The 16,736-nt window shown below is 35.0% G+C and overlaps 2 protein-coding genes across 5 annotated transcripts; both read left to right on the top strand.

The window, feature by feature from the left end:
- The first annotated feature begins 460 nt into the window (after positions 1-460).
- cops5 (COP9 signalosome subunit 5) lies at positions 461-5,107 on the top strand. Its single transcript, XM_065258258.1, has 9 exons — positions 461-573; positions 658-820; positions 910-1,144; positions 1,584-1,712; positions 2,113-2,178; positions 2,337-2,422; positions 2,614-2,725; positions 3,635-3,783; positions 4,849-5,107. The coding sequence occupies exons 2-9, from the start codon at positions 684-686 to the stop codon at positions 4,934-4,936; spliced, it is 1,002 nt and encodes a 333-aa protein (XP_065114330.1). The 5' UTR covers positions 461-573; positions 658-683; the 3' UTR covers positions 4,937-5,107.
- Positions 5,108-8,813: 3,706 nt separating this feature from the next.
- ppp1r42 (protein phosphatase 1, regulatory subunit 42) lies at positions 8,814-16,696 on the top strand. Of its 4 annotated transcripts, none has more exons than XM_065259013.1 (10): positions 8,814-9,043; positions 9,323-9,374; positions 9,901-10,069; positions 10,161-10,327; positions 11,683-11,821; positions 12,318-12,434; positions 14,091-14,208; positions 14,424-14,540; positions 14,882-15,006; positions 15,641-16,696. In XM_065259013.1, the coding sequence occupies exons 3-9, from the start codon at positions 9,938-9,940 to the stop codon at positions 14,980-14,982; spliced, it is 891 nt and encodes a 296-aa protein (XP_065115085.1). In that variant the 5' UTR covers positions 8,814-9,043; positions 9,323-9,374; positions 9,901-9,937; the 3' UTR covers positions 14,983-15,006; positions 15,641-16,696. The 4 variants fall into 4 exon arrangements, with proteins under 4 accessions (XP_065115085.1, XP_065115087.1, XP_073669264.1 ...); XM_065259015.1 differs by having other exon boundaries at positions 9,933-10,069; XM_073813163.1 differs by lacking the exon at positions 8,814-9,043 and having other exon boundaries at positions 9,057-9,374.
- The last annotated feature ends 40 nt before the right edge of the window (positions 16,697-16,736 follow it).

The following is a 16,736-nucleotide window of genomic DNA, read 5'->3' on the forward strand; positions in this document are numbered from 1 at the left end:
TTTTTAATAACTAAATTAAGATATGAATAGAAGTTATATTAATTAAAATTGTCATTTTCATATCAAATGTAAAAATCTTTGATCAAGAAGATATCTTTAATTGCTGTTTAATTCCTTTTCACACATTTAAACTGTTTTTATTAAAATCACATTTATTTTCTATTAATTGATATTTTAAATTCTCATGTATCTTTGATTTTTTTGTGCGTCTCTTATTTATACATACTTTTTTCCTTATATATTGTTTTCTCATTTCTATGTAAACCACTTTGAATGATATCTGTGTATAAAATTTGCTATACAAATAAACTCGCCTTGCTTTGCCTTAATCAAATTAATAATTTACAAGAAAAATGCAACAATTTTAAAGACAGCTTTTTATATCGTAAAAACATTACATTTAAAAAGTCAAAATAGTATAGCTGCGTAACGTTGGAGACTTTTATTTTGAAAACATATCATTCGCAAGGCAACACGTATTGTTGCTGAGTTCATTCGCGTTGCGCGTTGATCAGCAAAGGATACAACCGGAGCTTTGTTAATTATTGTTAAATGCCGTGTTTGCACGTTTAGGTAAACTTTTGAAAAACATTTTCCATTATTAAGTTCTTGAATTATTACATTTCCAAAAGGTGTTTACTAAACTTTTCGTTATAGTAAATCTGGACCTTTAAACCGCCTCTATGGCTGGCAGTAGCATAGCGATGAAGACATGGGAGCTGTCAAACAGCATGCAGGAAGTTCAAAGTATTGATGAAATATACAAATATGATAAAAAACAGCAACAAGAGATTTTGGCTGCCAAGCCTTGGACTAAAGAGTGAGTATGAAACAACATATTAATACGAGGCCTGTGTTGGTTTTAAATTAATAACCCACAATGCTTCAAACTGTTTTTATTGTTTTTAGCCATCATTATTTTAAATACTGCAAGATATCAGCATTAGCACTGTTGAAGATGGTGATGCATGCAAGATCTGGAGGAAATCTGGAAGTAATGGGACTTATGTTGGGGAAAGTGGACGGAGAAACTATGATCATCATGGACAGCTTTGCTTTGCCCGTGGAGGGCACTGAAACTCGAGTTAATGCTCAGGCTGCAGCTTATGAATACATGGCTGCTTATATAGAGAATGCAAAACAGGTACACCGGAAATGTATGACCCAAATATTGTTCAAAGATAATAAAAAATCATATTAAGCAAGTAAAAAGTATAAACCCATATTTTCATTTTTGCCTATTTGTAAGAATACAGCAGCTTTTACTGTTTTAGTATGTATTGTATTGTTTTGCATATGGTATCTATATGCAGTTCATAAAATCAAATATGCATGTGACCTGTCTTTGAAATCCAGTCTAAAGTCTGGAAATCCAAAAATAAGATTAGGAGCTCAATTTTACTTTAATTTCCTTACTAAATCAATATAAACGTATAGTTATATTTTCACAGAATGCACTTCACATTTTGATTTTATGCAGAAAACTGTAAATCACAAAAATTACTTTAGCTGGGTTTTCACAGACAAAATCACAAATCTCATAACTGACATTTTAATTGGCTCTCATCAATGAATGCATTTAGGTTGGCCGTTTGGAGAATGCCATCGGATGGTACCACAGTCATCCTGGATACGGCTGCTGGCTTTCAGGCATAGATGTCAGCACTCAGATGCTTAACCAGCAGTTTCAAGAGCCATTTGTCGCCGTAGTGGTAAGTTCATCAAAATATGAAACTGTGATTGCTTATTTTGCATTAGGGCTCTATAATGCAGTCACATCAATCTTTAAAGACAGATGAAAATAGCCCAACTATGAGATTGTTAAAGTATGAGTATAACTTCAACAATATCAGTGATCCATAATTGACCTCTAAGATACAAATGAGTTTGGTGACATTTGTAGTGGTGTCTGATTAATGTCTGTTGGCTTTGTAACCGAATACATTATACAGTTTACCCTTCATTGCTATTGCTTATTTTATGCCAAGGGCAAATAACAAGCTGGTGCTCATAACTTTTACTTGCTAAACTGGCAGCTCATTGTTTTTATTTGTTATATTTGACACGATTGTTTTGCTTAGTACAGTCCTTGCAATTTTTCATGCTTCTCAGATTGATCCCACAAGGACTATATCTGCGGGAAAGGTCAATCTGGGAGCTTTTAGAACATATCCGAAGGTAGGAACTGTTTTTATTTCCAGTAAATGTTTGGTGAGTGTTGCGTGCAAATTTTAACTGTGTAGCATTTTGGGTTTATTTGTCTTTTCATTTATTTTTTCTCATGCTTTTCGCAAGCCTTGTCATCGCATATTATAATGTTTAAAATGTAACTATAGGGTTACAAGCCACCAGACGAGGGTCCGTCTGAATACCAGACGATACCACTTAACAAGATTGAGGATTTTGGAGTGCATTGCAAACAGTAAGCATTTCTTTCAAACTAAATGCATCGTTCAATATATTTTGTGCATGCATTGTCGAATTGCTACTGTTAATGATTTAATTTATAAATGCAGGCTGTTTGTAATATGCATATTTGGAAATTAATGTGTATTGTGTTTTATTTTATTTTTATTATAATAATAAAAAAAAAATTATTATTACTCCGTTTAGGTACTATGCTTTAGAAGTGGCTTATTTTAAATCTTCACTGGACCGCAAACTCCTAGAGCTGCTCTGGAATAAATATTGGGTCAACACATTAAGCTCTTCCAGCTTACTAACAGTAAGAACGTCTATTTTGTAACATTCATAAATCATACTTTTTTATATCACAGTATGGGCAAAAAATTTAACAGTTTTTTTATTTTTAACTATTTTTAATACAAATTATACTATTATTTATTTATGTTTAATAAAATTACATGTTGATGTCTTTAAAATAGGGATGTATTAGCCTATAACTGGCATCAACAGATAAAGGCATTTTTCTATCCAACGTTTATTTAAAAACAGTCGATTATCAGGGCAGATTTTATCCTGGCAATAAATTTCACAACAATGCATTTAAACCAATAAAAATAGACGAAAAACAGAACTCATGCCATGTGATTATTTTGAATTGGGTCACAATGACATCAGAATTGCACACCTTGTACTTCCTAAAGAGTGAAAGTCGCTAAGTTTTTTGACATCTTGTGCCCGTGATTAATATTTGTAGATGCTGCTTTTGTTCAAATGGATTCTTTTTCCCTGAATATTTATTTTAAGTGACTGAAAGCTGAAGTCAACTAGCATTGTTTACTGCAACATTCTGTCATGAGTCGTGATGAACGCATTCAATGGGGTGTCGACTATCTAAACAGCAGCCTTAGAGCTGTGCGCAAGAGATAAATTGACTGCTTGTCAAGAGCCATTGAAGAATTGCTGTTAGTGATTACATTGTCACCACAGACAGGGACTTAAGTTTTTTGAGTCTGTATTTTGAATCCCTGTCTGGGAAGAGAACAACCTCACCTTTTGCAAACTCATCTGTCATCAAACAATCAAAGGTTTAAATAGCGCAGACATGTTGGGTAGCAAAACTTCTGAATTGCCATCAGGCGTGTTGTAAGGGTTTAAATGCATTGTTGTGAAATTGTGCATTGACTAAGTCCAAGCAAAATGGATTTGTTAATGGATGATGTTCCTTCAGAATGCAGACTACACCACCGGACAAGTGTATGATCTGTCTGAGAAACTGGAGCAAGCAGAAGCTCAGCTGGGAAGAGGCAGTTTCATGCTGGGCTTAGACACGCATGATAGGAAATCTGAGGACAAATTAGCAAAAGCGACACGCGACAGGTAATATGATCTGGATACATTAATATTACGTTTTTCTTTACGTTGTCAATTATGTCAGTAATTGTAAACAACCCAAGGCAAGTTTATTTATGCTGCACAAATATGAACAATTGGAATAAAATGTTAAATTAAAAAATTAACATGAATTACTTTACATTAAATTTTGTCATCATTTACTCATCCTCATGTATGGAGAACCTAAGGGGACATGGAGCAAAAATTAAATAAAGTTTAGTTTCGTGTGCTCACGTGAAACTAGCGCGTGCTCACGTGAAACTAGCGCGTGCTCACGTGAAACTAGCGCGTGCGCACGTGAAACTAGCGCGTGCGCACGTGAAACTAGCGCGTGCGCACGTGAAACTAGCGCGTGCGCACGTGAAACTAGCGCGTGCGCACGTGAAACTAGCGCGTGCGCACGTGAAACTAGCGCGTGCGCACGTGAAACTAGCGCATGAACACGCAAAACTAAACTTTCGATTTTTTTTACTCCAATGTCACCTTAGGGGCTAGGTACTCATGTTATTCTGTTTAACAAATTTTTTTTTATAAATGATGTAAAGCACACCATACCCACTGACGTCCATAGTAGGAAAAACAAATACTATGGAAGTCAATGGATACCGTCAACTGTATGCTTACCGTCATTTATCAAAAATATCTTCTTTTGCATTCAAGCAGGCACAGTTTGCAAGTTTGTGCAGAACACATTTTTCTCAGCATGATTTTAAATATCCCAGAGAGCACTGTGTGTTTCAATTTAAAGCAAAAAAGTAACAAAATAATAGAAATGAAACCTTGCCTGGTCACAAATTTGATTAGTGAACTAAAAACATATTTTGTTCAGAATAACTTGGAAAGTAATTTGATTTTGTGGGTTCTTACATTTCTGCTTACATAAAAATCTAATGTATAAAACCATTTAAAAGTCAATAAAAAATAAAAGTTACTTCTAAAGTGAACAAATGTTTTTTATTTAATAAGTTTTTTCAATAATACTTCTACTGTTGCCGTAATCAGTCGAGACTTCTTTTATAAAACCTAATCGACCGTTCTTTTGTATTCCAGTTGCAAAACCACCATTGAGGCCATTCATGGTTTGATGTCCCAGGTTATCAAAGATAAACTCTTCAATCAAGTGAACACATCTAACTAAACTTGAAAGGAACTGACGTAGGATCTTACATGCTGTTTTTGCTTAGTTATGTGTTCCCTTTATTCTGATTCTGCTTTGAAAGATTCAAAGTAATTCTTGTGTAGGAATCTCTTCAATATTTGCATCACTTGTCGTATGTTTAAACAAATAAAAAAATGCTGTTCAGGTTTATTGGTTAACGCATGTCTTTTTTTGCTTATTTTTTTATTTTTTTTTAAATATGGAAAGTCTATTTTCCCAAATGTTGCATCGTATTTACCTCAAAAGTCTGTCTAAAATTGTAACTCCTGCAGATCATTGACAGCCTGTCTTTTAGAGCAAGACTAATGAGTTTTCCTCGGTGTTGCAGGATACCAGACGTTTTTAAATTCATGCTCCTATGGGTACAGTGTGTAACACAGTACCGTACCATTCCCGTCTCCCACAATCAGAGCTCTGGGATCAGCGTTTCATTCACACACCCTAACAACGCAACATTTAACAAAAACCACAGTGCAGTCGCCTATCATGCAATTCCTTAAGAGGCCATTTTCATATTTGCCAGTCATAGCATTACATAATGGAATAACAAACTCAGTGGCTATGCTTGGCCAAAGGTAAACACAGTTTGGCATGGTCAAAGCGCATCTGTCAGGACGACCCTGTGCAGGTTGTCTCTGTGTTGTACACAGTCCTTCACGATACTGAGCTTGACGCTGTGGCCCGTCACTGATGCATCACAGAAACGGGTTCTCGACACACTGGAGTCTATTCAGCCCCGCGTGTCTGCTCTTTATCGCTGCAGACACTCGACACACGTGGTTTCTCGAACATAAACGCGTCTGCTTTTTTACAGACAACGGTGCTGACATCATGCTCGTGTGCTCGAGTTTTTTATCCCCACACCATAGCCCTTTAAGATTTTCTTGCAATGTTCCAGAAACCGGCGATCTGTTCAGTTGTGCCCATTGCAATTTGTGGATTTTGGACTGAAGATGTAGTGAGAGAGTGTTTTTGTTCTTGACCACAGAGCCAACATACCGAATCCAATAGTTGAGCCCACAGAGGATGAAATTCATTGAAATCTCAGTTGTCGAAAGTTCAGTGTTTCACCCATTGGAATCGCAAATGAGGCTTATAATCATCACCAGATGAACTTTTTTAATGCTTAAGGACTAAAGCAGATGAGTACAAATGAGAATTAGCCTGCCCTAAACATACGAATATTATGTTTAACAGGAGCGAGTTAACATCAGCCAAATCTATTAACTAAATTTAAAGGTGTGTTTTCTATTAGCAAGAACATTCTAGGATTACTGTGGAATTCCACTTAATTTGCTGAATCCAAAGAAAACGTTACTAAAATACTGAACACTAGAAGAAAACGGTAAAATATGTTATTAAGGGAATATAATCGAGTAATACTTTGCACAAACAACCAAGGGTTCCTATTTATCACAGGGCTCCTGTCCTAGATACCTTTGGGACCAATGACCCCGTACACATCCACAGATATTTGGTAGTGCTGATGTTTTCTTTGGACCATGTTATAATCTCAACAAGCATAGCAGTAAGGAGCTGAAATGTCCCAGAGGGAGAAGCCCCCAACCCCAGACGCCTACAACCAACCAAAGCAACATTTCCTTTCATACTTTACATGCAAAAATTGAGGCGAGTCACTCAGTTTCAGGAAGCACATTCCTCAACAGTATATAACAATACACGGGTCACCGCTATGACCAAAGCACACCCCACTTCTCCAAAACTGATATGCATTATTTAAAGCAACAGTTTGACCAGCTGAAGTTGATAAACATGGTGTTGCATTTCAGCTTGTAAATGCTTAAAAATCTTCAGCTGGTTGCAAGTGACCTGTTAGGAAACCCTGTAGTGATAATAGTTTCAAAAATCATAACTAAGGTGTTTCTTAACTTTTTTACCATAAGGGGTTGTTTCATGTCTCTTTAAGACTTAAAGGGATTGTTCACCCCAAAAAGTAAAATTCTGACATCATTTACGTTGTTTCAAACCTGTATAAATTTTTTTGTTTTGCTCAACACAAATGATTATATTTAGAAAAGTGTTTACAAGCAAACCGATTTAAGGCACCATTCACTGCCATTGGTGCCCCAGATCTGCTTGATTACAAAAAAATTCAAAATACCTTCTTTTATGTTGAGCAGAACAAAGAAATTTATGCAGGTTTGAAACAACTTGAGGGTAAGTAAATGATGACAAACGTTTCTGTGAATTATCTTTTTAAGGGTGGCCTGAGGTTTGGTTTAAGCCCATACTAGTTTTACTCTACAACAGTTTTCTCTCTCTTTATTTTTCAGCCAAACACGAAGGGCAAAAATGCAATTCTGCAGTATTCAATTTGAGTGAGACCAATGTTGTCAAAATAAATACGCTCAGCTTCGCTTCTTGCACCTGTAACCGTATCCCGTTTAATTCTGAATAGGAATGTTTCTTACTCTGAGCATCTACACGAATGCTAAAACACTATCAGTGTGAGGTTAAAAAACTCTCTTGATAATTTCATAATGTTAGCCAAACCCAGTGGGTAAATGTTTTTGACTGTAACAAATGTGGGGCCAACTTGTAATGCATGTTTAAAAATGAAAAATGGGCAATTGCCTGCCAATTCTTTAATGTTTCTAAGTATTAAATTGGAGAATAATATTCAAATGATTTCACAGTATTTTCTTTCCCTGCTTTTGCTGACTCCTGAAATATTAATGCACTGTGCACGTTCAGTTAGTTTCTGGCAACCTGAGTAGTTTCTGAACCATGTGTCCTTTGTAAATGCTGATTCTCTTAATAATAAATGTGCTTAATAATGTTCTTTGCAGTGATGCCACACTCTTTGAACAGATGTGTTAAAACTACACACTAAATCTGTTGATGCAGATACACCCATCTCTGTGTTTTATTTTGTGTTACTTTTATCACATACATAATGTGTTACAATGATGTGTTAAAAGCATAACACAAAAATGTGTAACAAATAACACATCCTTTCTTAGAGTGCATAAAAGCAATATTTTTGGTTCCCTAAAAATAACCTTTTAGTCAAATATGTTATGTTCTGTAGAACCTCTTTTCACTACAACTTATTGCACAAAGGTTCTGTGAATGTAAAAGGTTCTTTATGAAACTATACAGGCAAACAGAGAACCTTTAGGAACCTTTATTTTGAAGAATGAAGAAATTGCACATTATTTAAAAAGCACTGAAATTTTCAACTGAGAACATGAATTTATTCAGAGACATATTATGTAAAAAAAAAAAACGTCAAAATAGTTAAAAGTCATGCTAAAGCTGAGGGTAGCGATTATCTTATTTTCCCTTTGAAACTGCTTCTGAAATGAGAAAATAGGTAGAGTAGGACTTGAATTCATCCATTGAGAACTGATTGGATTGTTGAAAGTTGAGTCATGTTGCTATTTGCTAATCGCTGCGATCTTTTCCTGGGCCCCGCCCTCGTGACCGGAAGTAGAGGGGAGGAGATTTGCGTTTTTGATGAAAGATTATAAGGTCACATTATTATTATTTTTTTTAAATAATGAAGCTCACATATAAGTCATTTGTAAAAATAAAATAAAAATACCACAATATTATAAAAAGTTAAGTTTGTCATTGTGACTTTGCCATGATGGTGATGGGTTTGAATCCCAGGTAACATATAAATAGCCACATACTAATAAAAATTAGTAAACTACTGATGTGTACGATAGCATCGACCAGATGTGTAAATCTAAATTAATGTAAGTGAAACATTTGTTATAACTACATTTAGTAAATGAAACGCAAGATTCGGGGAATTGTGTTATTGCTTTAATCTTTAAAATTATGAGGTAAAAACAAGCGGTAACCTTTAATAATTACCACAGCTCTAACATTAAAACAGTAATGCTAACATACGTAAATATAACAATATTTTTATCTCCTGTTAAATCTGTTTACCATTCATCTAAAAACAGAGCAGCGCTCGTGGTCGACTCCGCCGCGTCGTCGCCATAGCAACAGCAGCCCTCCTAAACAAAGCTGAGAGAAGAAAACAGCGAGAAAGTTTACCAGCATTACTACACTGCATTTGTGCTATACTGCTCTTGTAAGCTGCATAAGGTAGGACGCAGTGCTAAATGATTATTAAGCTCATCCATTTGCGCGTCGCTTATTTGTATAGCTAACGTTACTGTTTATATAGCCTGAAACGAAAGATCTATTGCATTTCACTTTGTTTTTACACTTAGCTAATTTACTTGCTTTTATTTATTATAAACAAGAAAGTTCATGCGTGTATTGCGTAAATGCATTGTAATGATTGGCACACTGCTGTCTCTGGCTGGTTCCCTAGAGTTTAACCACATAATCCTATTGATTTCTCTCCATGTCATCTTCCAGTGGTCTGCTGCTCTCAGATCAAGTGTAAAGCCGACCTGCTGTCAGTTTTGATGTATGTATTTCATTTTTTCTGTCCTGGGGTTCATTGTTGGTAAGATATAACTAGAACATGCAATATTATAAATTAAATTTTTACGAGGTCTTTTCCAGTTGTGTGATTTTATGCAGATGTGCAGGGTCAAGCTAATAGACAATGCAAACCTCTTGAATAAAACAGTTTACAATAATCTTTGCTCAGGTCACTTGTCTCTTTCACCTTTGGCCTCATTTACACTTCTCACAGAAAATATGTAGTTTGACAAAGGCTTGATGGTCGATTGACTATGCTGACGCTAAAGTAGGCCTACATAACATCAAGAAATAATGACCCTTTCACAGCAACTTAATTGAACATCATCAATTACGCATTTAAAACCTATTTAAATGCATTTCTAATAAAAACCTATTGAAAGATCTAAACCGAAATATATTTAAGGGTCAATGAAATGCATTTAATCATATGTTCTTGCATTGCTTTTGTGTGTTTGGTTCTAACATAAATCTTTATTTCCTTGACATGTTGTCGCCCATGTTTTAAGAACTCTATCCTAAGATATTTTCACATACTAAGTCATTATGGTCCGTCTGACGGTGCATCTGATCGCTAAATTAAGCAATCACTCAAAAACCAGCAGAAGTGAATCTCTCCAGCAATATCTCAAGAAGCTCACTCACCTCAACTTCTCAGACAAAAATATTGAGGACATTGTACGTTGTTTCATTTTTCTTTTTTAAATAAATTCATCCAATATTAACTTAATGTGTTATTGATTATTCTGGTTTTCCCTCTCAAACATAGGATGATCTGTCGATATGCAGAAACCTCACTGTCCTCTACCTATATGATAACCACATATCACAGATCTGCAATTTGGGATTTGCCTCAAATCTTACACACTTGTACATGCAGAACAACAATATCTCTCACATAGAGAACCTCTCATCTCTAAAGAAACTTTCCAAACTGTAAGTATCTATGGGTCTGTAAACCTTGCATTAAGCTTTTCAAACTTTTAAACTCACATACTTAAAGGATTAGTCAATTTTCTTAAAAACATTTACTCACATGTCATCCAAAATGTTAATGTCTTTCTCTGTTCAGTCAAGAAGAAATTATGTTTTTTGAGGAAAACATTACCGGATTTTTCTCATTTTTATGGACTTTAATGGACCCCAACGCTTAACAGTTTTAATGCAGTTTAAAATTGCAGTTTCAAAGGACTCTAAATGATCCCAAATGAGGCATACAGGTCTTAACTAGCGAAACGATTGTCTTTTTTGACAAGAAAAATAAAAATATGCACTTTTAAACCACAACTTCTCGTCTATTTCCAGTCCTGTGACGCGCCACAACTTTTTTCCACGGCATTACTTTTAATTGCGTAATGCCGTGGAAAGGTCAGGTGTTACATATATAAAAAAACCGCACATTTGCGGACCATTTTACACAATAAACTGACACAACATTAATTATCATTCGACATACAACAACGTCAGACAGGTCCTCTTTCTCCACACTTGTAAACACTGGGGCGTAGTTTCGCATTCGTCATCCGTGGCCTCTTGACGTGATGCCAAATTGCGTAAGGTCGCGCTGGCGCGTCAAAGGACCGGAGATAGACAAGAATTTGTGGTTTAAAAGTGCATATTTTAAATTTTTCTTGTCAAAATGACAATCGTTTAGTTAGATCAAACCCTTGTGCCTCGTTTGGGATCGTTGAGAGTCCTTTGAAACTCCGTTGAAACTGCAATTTTAAACAGCATTAAAACTGTTAAATGTTGGGGTCCATTAAAGTCCATTAAAATGAGAAAAATCCTGGAATGTTTTCCTCAAAAAACATCATTTTTTCTCGACTAAACAAAGAAAGACATTAACATTTTTTAATGACATGGTGGTGAGTAAATTATCTGGATTTTATTTTAAGAAAATTGACTATTCTTTTAAAGCTTGGTCAAGCAACATAAAAGTTGACATAATTCACTTATTTCAATAGAATTGATTCTCGCACTGACATTTAATATTAATATTTAAAATATATAAACACATTAAAACATTTCATCTATTTAATATATCCTAGTCCTGTAGCCAAACTGGAGCATTGCTTTGGCAATGCAAAGGTTGTGGGTTCGATCCCAGGGAACACACATACTGACAAAAGTTTATTTCAATGGAATGAACTAAATCGCTTTGTATTAAAGTGTCCAAATACATAAATGTAACTTTAAAGGTTAATATTTTCTATTAAAAGATGCAAACTGTACCACTAATTAAGAGAATATGCTATACATGTCAGCATTTATTGCTATATTTTCTATGTAAGGTTCTTGGGAGGAAACAGCATCACTGTGGTTGAGGGATTAGAGGAGTTGAAAAGCCTGAAAGAGCTGCATGTGGAAGGCCAAAGGCTACCCCATGGAGAAAAGCTGGTCTTTGATCCTCGTTCCATCTCTAGCATTTCGGTAAGTAACTCACTGATACATTTAACATTCAAACCACCTCAGTGCAACTTAACTTACAGAGGGTGTCTTATAATAGCTAATGCACTCATATTTATACTGATATATAAAGTGTCCTAAGGCATCTTGTAAGTTTGCTGTCAGATGAGAGGCATAACTACGATGAAACCGACCCACGCACCAAGATCTGTATCAAAGCAGTTCTGTGCAAAATTTGATGTGGGTATAAGAGGGCTCTGTGGCTCCTTACTTGTTTGACAAATGAACTGGGAGGGTTTACCGCCAAGGCTATAGATAAACAAACAGCAAAGCTGGGAATTTTGTTTATTTTGATAATTAATGAAATTGCAAGAGTAAGTCGACAAAATCCCCCCCCCCCTGAAAAATCCATAAATGCTCTCCTTTTACTAACGCTGTGAAATCTTCATTGATTCGCCATAAGTGGGACTGGTTTCAACTTTAAAGTGTCTAATGATAATATCAAATTTCATCCTTTCAGGAATCTCTCTGCATTTTAAATATCAGCAAAAACAACATTGATGAAATATGGGACTTGGCCCCTCTCATTAAAATGACCCATCTTTTTGCTGCCCATAACCAGCTACAGGATCTACAGGTAAATATGACCTCAGCTGCATTTCCATAAATCTATAAAGTAATATTATAAAATGAATAAAAGTAAGATTTGGCTGTTTTTGTACTATTTCAGTATGACAAAGTGCTATGTTCCTATGAAGTGTGAAAAGATTGTTAAATGAGAAGACTGTTAAAACCTAATCCCATAAATCCTAGCAGCCTCCAGACTTACACAGGGTCCGAATTATTCAACAAATCAGCGGACTGCTCTCCAGGGACAACTTCTGCTGACAATTTAAACAAGCACAAGTTTTCCTCTTTTCTTAGTGAATTGCTTTTCCCCCGTATTACACTCATGCCCCTTACAACTTCAGCCTTGTATTAAAAACATTTGAGTCAATCATATACATTCCTTTTACTAAATCTTAAAACCTTTTTTGGCCCATTTCAAAGTTTTTGATATCATATACTGTTAGAAAAAATTGTCAAAATATGCACCCCATGTGTCACTGGGGCGGTACCCTTTAAAAGGGTCATAATAAGTACTAATAGGTACAGTACATTTGGTATCAATATGTACCATGCAGGTATTTAATATATACCTCTGAGGTACTAATATGATGTACCTGTACCTGGGGTACATATTTTGACAATCTTTGGATTGGTCATGGAGTACTTTCCGAACGCCGCTGTAGATAAGGTGATAAAGTTGCTTTGTAGTAACTTTTGCCAAAAGCACAAAAGACAATTCTCTCAGCAAGTGCCACTGATAATAGTGATCCATGTGTCAGAGGAAGCTTTCATGTTTAGCAGATATCTTCTTTAATTTATACAACCCCTTTGCCACTATTGATTCACCGACGACAGCACCCGCAGGATCAATTTCTCCTTTACGCAGTTTGGTCCAATTCCATAGGAAACATTATGGATTTTTAAAATAGATTATGACAGGCAGTCAGCCGAGTGACAAATGGGTACTGCAGAAGCTGTTAGTGGCGCGTGGCCAGACAGTGCAGATAGGGATCGAAGCGCTGGTCAAATACAGGTTCATAACTGGCCATCATTAACCCAGTGTGGGGCTGGAAAGAGCCCAGTCAGGAGTGCATTCAGCACTCCTTTGCATGGGAGGGCAATTTGGTGCTGGGGAGTTCCTAGCCAAGCCCTCAGAGTGACAGACCTGACACGATCATTTATCAAAGCCTGAGAGCGCACAGCTCACCGGGGTCCCGCTAGAGCTGATTGCACACGGACTGAAAAGTGGAAGCACTTTATTTGAGACAGGAAGGCGATGAACAATCAGAGCGTGTCCAGAGAGTATTCATATTTCCAGCCTGGATTAATGTGTCCTTAGATAAACATACACTGCAGGCAACATGCTTGAAGACTACTGCCCAGGGGAACTTGTTAGTCATGCTGTCCAAGTGACAGTATTTATTAAAACAAGCTGATTTCTTGTTTACACTTCACCTATTCAAATTTCAGTGGGAATTGTTTTTGTTTTGTTGTTTTTTTGCTTGTGGCATTCATGATGCTCTAAAATCGGTGTGGTATCAGTGCTATAAAAACTTTTTACTGTATTTTCTCAACACGCAACCACTCAGAGATGGAAACGTTTTAGATTTTACTCATTTTTGCTTGGGCTACCAATGATTTAATCACTAAAAATAAAATGTAATGCCTTTATTTACACTTTCAGGAGTTAGAGACAGTGTTCAGCCAATGGTCTCAACTACGGTTACTAGATCTGAGTGGAAATCCAGCATGTCATAAACCTAAATACAGGGACAGACTAATAACTGCCTGCAAAATTTTAGGTGAGAGAATATAGATTATCTGTAATAAAATAATTTAAACTTAATAATGTGTATATAATATAATAATATTTTTTGTAAATCATGTTGATCCTATATTTGCATTTTTATTAATTATATTATATAATAATTACAGTTATATAAGACTTTTTGTAGTTGAATTGTGTAACTTTTAATGCGTTGAAATGATAAACTGTATTTCTTATTTTCATGTTTAGAGGACCTTGATGGAAGACAAATAAATGAAATGTCTAGACAGTTTTTAATCAACTGGAAAGCCTCAAAAAAACCTAAGAAGAAATTAGGCGATCCACAAATCAGCAATCCACTCGCAAGTATGAAAATATGCATTGCTATAAAAAAAATTATTTTGTGCTAATAATGAGAAATCAGTTCAATATGAATATCTTAGTATATTGTTTTGTTATTTAATATACCATTATACATTCTATAGGCTATTACTTTTTATTTTACCAAATGTCTGTCTTGAGTGCAGTCCAGATTAACTGCCATATTGTGTTTTTTTTATATCATTGCTTGTCTTCTAATGTAAGCTATTATTTATACTGTGCCGTTGTATATCATCAATATTTGGTTGAACATGCATTGCACGTCCCATGTGTCACAATCGCCATGTTCCATAAAAAAATATGTGACTCGCCTTGTTTTGCTTTAGCCGATTTTCACACGGGCCCCCAACATCCCCATGTACACACCAGCTCTCTGAGTAAGCCGTCAGAATCTGGGAGGCCTGGTGTTACATTTTGGACAGACTAATTTTGGACACAACACACAAGGAAGGTATGAAAAAAAATGATTTCTTAACCAGACATCTATTCCTATAATAATTTTGGGCTAATGAATGAGACTGGTTATCTATATTAAATTTAAGATTGTTTTTTCCTAAAACTAAAAATCTTACCTATGAAATCTTACCTATGAATATTGTCAAAGTTAAGCTGCTTAATAGCTGGTTATTAACTTTCATATATTCTGGCTAAATGTAACATGTTTTATTTACCCAACCCATGCAAATAAACAGCTGAGGTTAACCAACATGGTTTTAAATAAATCAGCTAAATAGTAGACTACTCCTTGTAGTTAATTCTACTTTTAGTATTTTATCATAATTCAGAAAAAAATTGTGTATGAGTTATATGAATGATAATGCTGAATGACAGATGTCTATAGGTGTACGTTATGCAGCTTATAAAGTCCAATAACAGATTTGTAGTGGTAATTTACAGCAGTATATTTTGACATTATTTTATTTACAGTATTTATTTATTTATTTTGTTTTACTAAAGCCAACCATTAGCCTGCTTAGAAGAAAAAAAAACATATTTTGTTAGGTGTTTGTTCAGAAGTTCATTAAATCTTGTTTGTTTAATTTGTTTGTTTATTGTGTAATTGACATATTTTATTGTGTTTACAGGTCATAAGTCTGAATATTTCAGTGAGGATTGGTACACTCTCAAAATGTCAGATCAATAGTGACCAACTCACAGTCTTTTTAGTGATATCAAAAGTTTGTTGTGCACATTTGGTTCTGTTGAATATTTAACCTAATCACACAAATACACTTGTCTTCACACTTGTCTCATCATCTGTGTTTTCATAAATTTACATAAATACTTTTAAAAAGGTGAGCATTCAGCTTTGCCCCCTGTCACATTGTCATTTATAAGAAATTTGACGTTTTTACATTTGCAATCTCTTGACAGTCCTGCATGCACTGCCTGATTTATATATTTGTGTTTGTTATCATTTACTCTGGTATTTGCTGGTATTTAAAAAATATTCAACAATTTTCAATTTAAATTGAAACCATGCAGTATGTACTATAAATGCACAATGAACGTTTTATTTTATTTTTTTTCAAATTCAAAGACAATATAGCCTACCTGTATTATTAAATGTGTGCTTTATTTTTTTCATTCAGAGAGTGAAAATAAAATAAATCTAATCAGGAGAAGACCCTGAAAAATCTGACATTGCAGTGCTACATATTGTCTCTCTAACAAAACACATTTATTTAATTTTATTTATTTTACATTTTATTTTATTTAAGTAGACAGTATGTTACATATATTACATTTTTTCAAAAACACCATTTTGTTGGTGTTAGGGATACATGTTGTCCAAAAGAATATTACTGAATGAGATTAAAATAAATTATTCAGAACAAATTGAAGAATTGAATCGGCATGTTTTAAATAATAGCCTATATAAATTCAGACACTTAACTATGAGATTAACCAGTCTATAACATTATACAACGAACTAACAATAAATCGGATTTTCTGTATTATTTTTTTATTTTTTAAACGTACAATTTTAGATATGGTATAAGGCGCCGAGTAAGTTGATCTGCGTGAATGAAATTTGCGCATATTTGGCCGGGTTTAATAACTACACCAGGGTATAACCTCTGAAAGATGTAGAGTAATTAGGCCGAGAAGCTTACTTAACCTCATTTGCTCTGCTTCATAATTATCGGCCCGGGGGCAATACTGATACTTCATCCTTAC

This window comes from Paramisgurnus dabryanus, chromosome 22, assembly GCF_030506205.2.
Source record: "Paramisgurnus dabryanus chromosome 22, PD_genome_1.1, whole genome shotgun sequence".
Lineage (NCBI taxonomy): Eukaryota > Metazoa > Chordata > Actinopteri > Cypriniformes > Cobitidae > Paramisgurnus > Paramisgurnus dabryanus.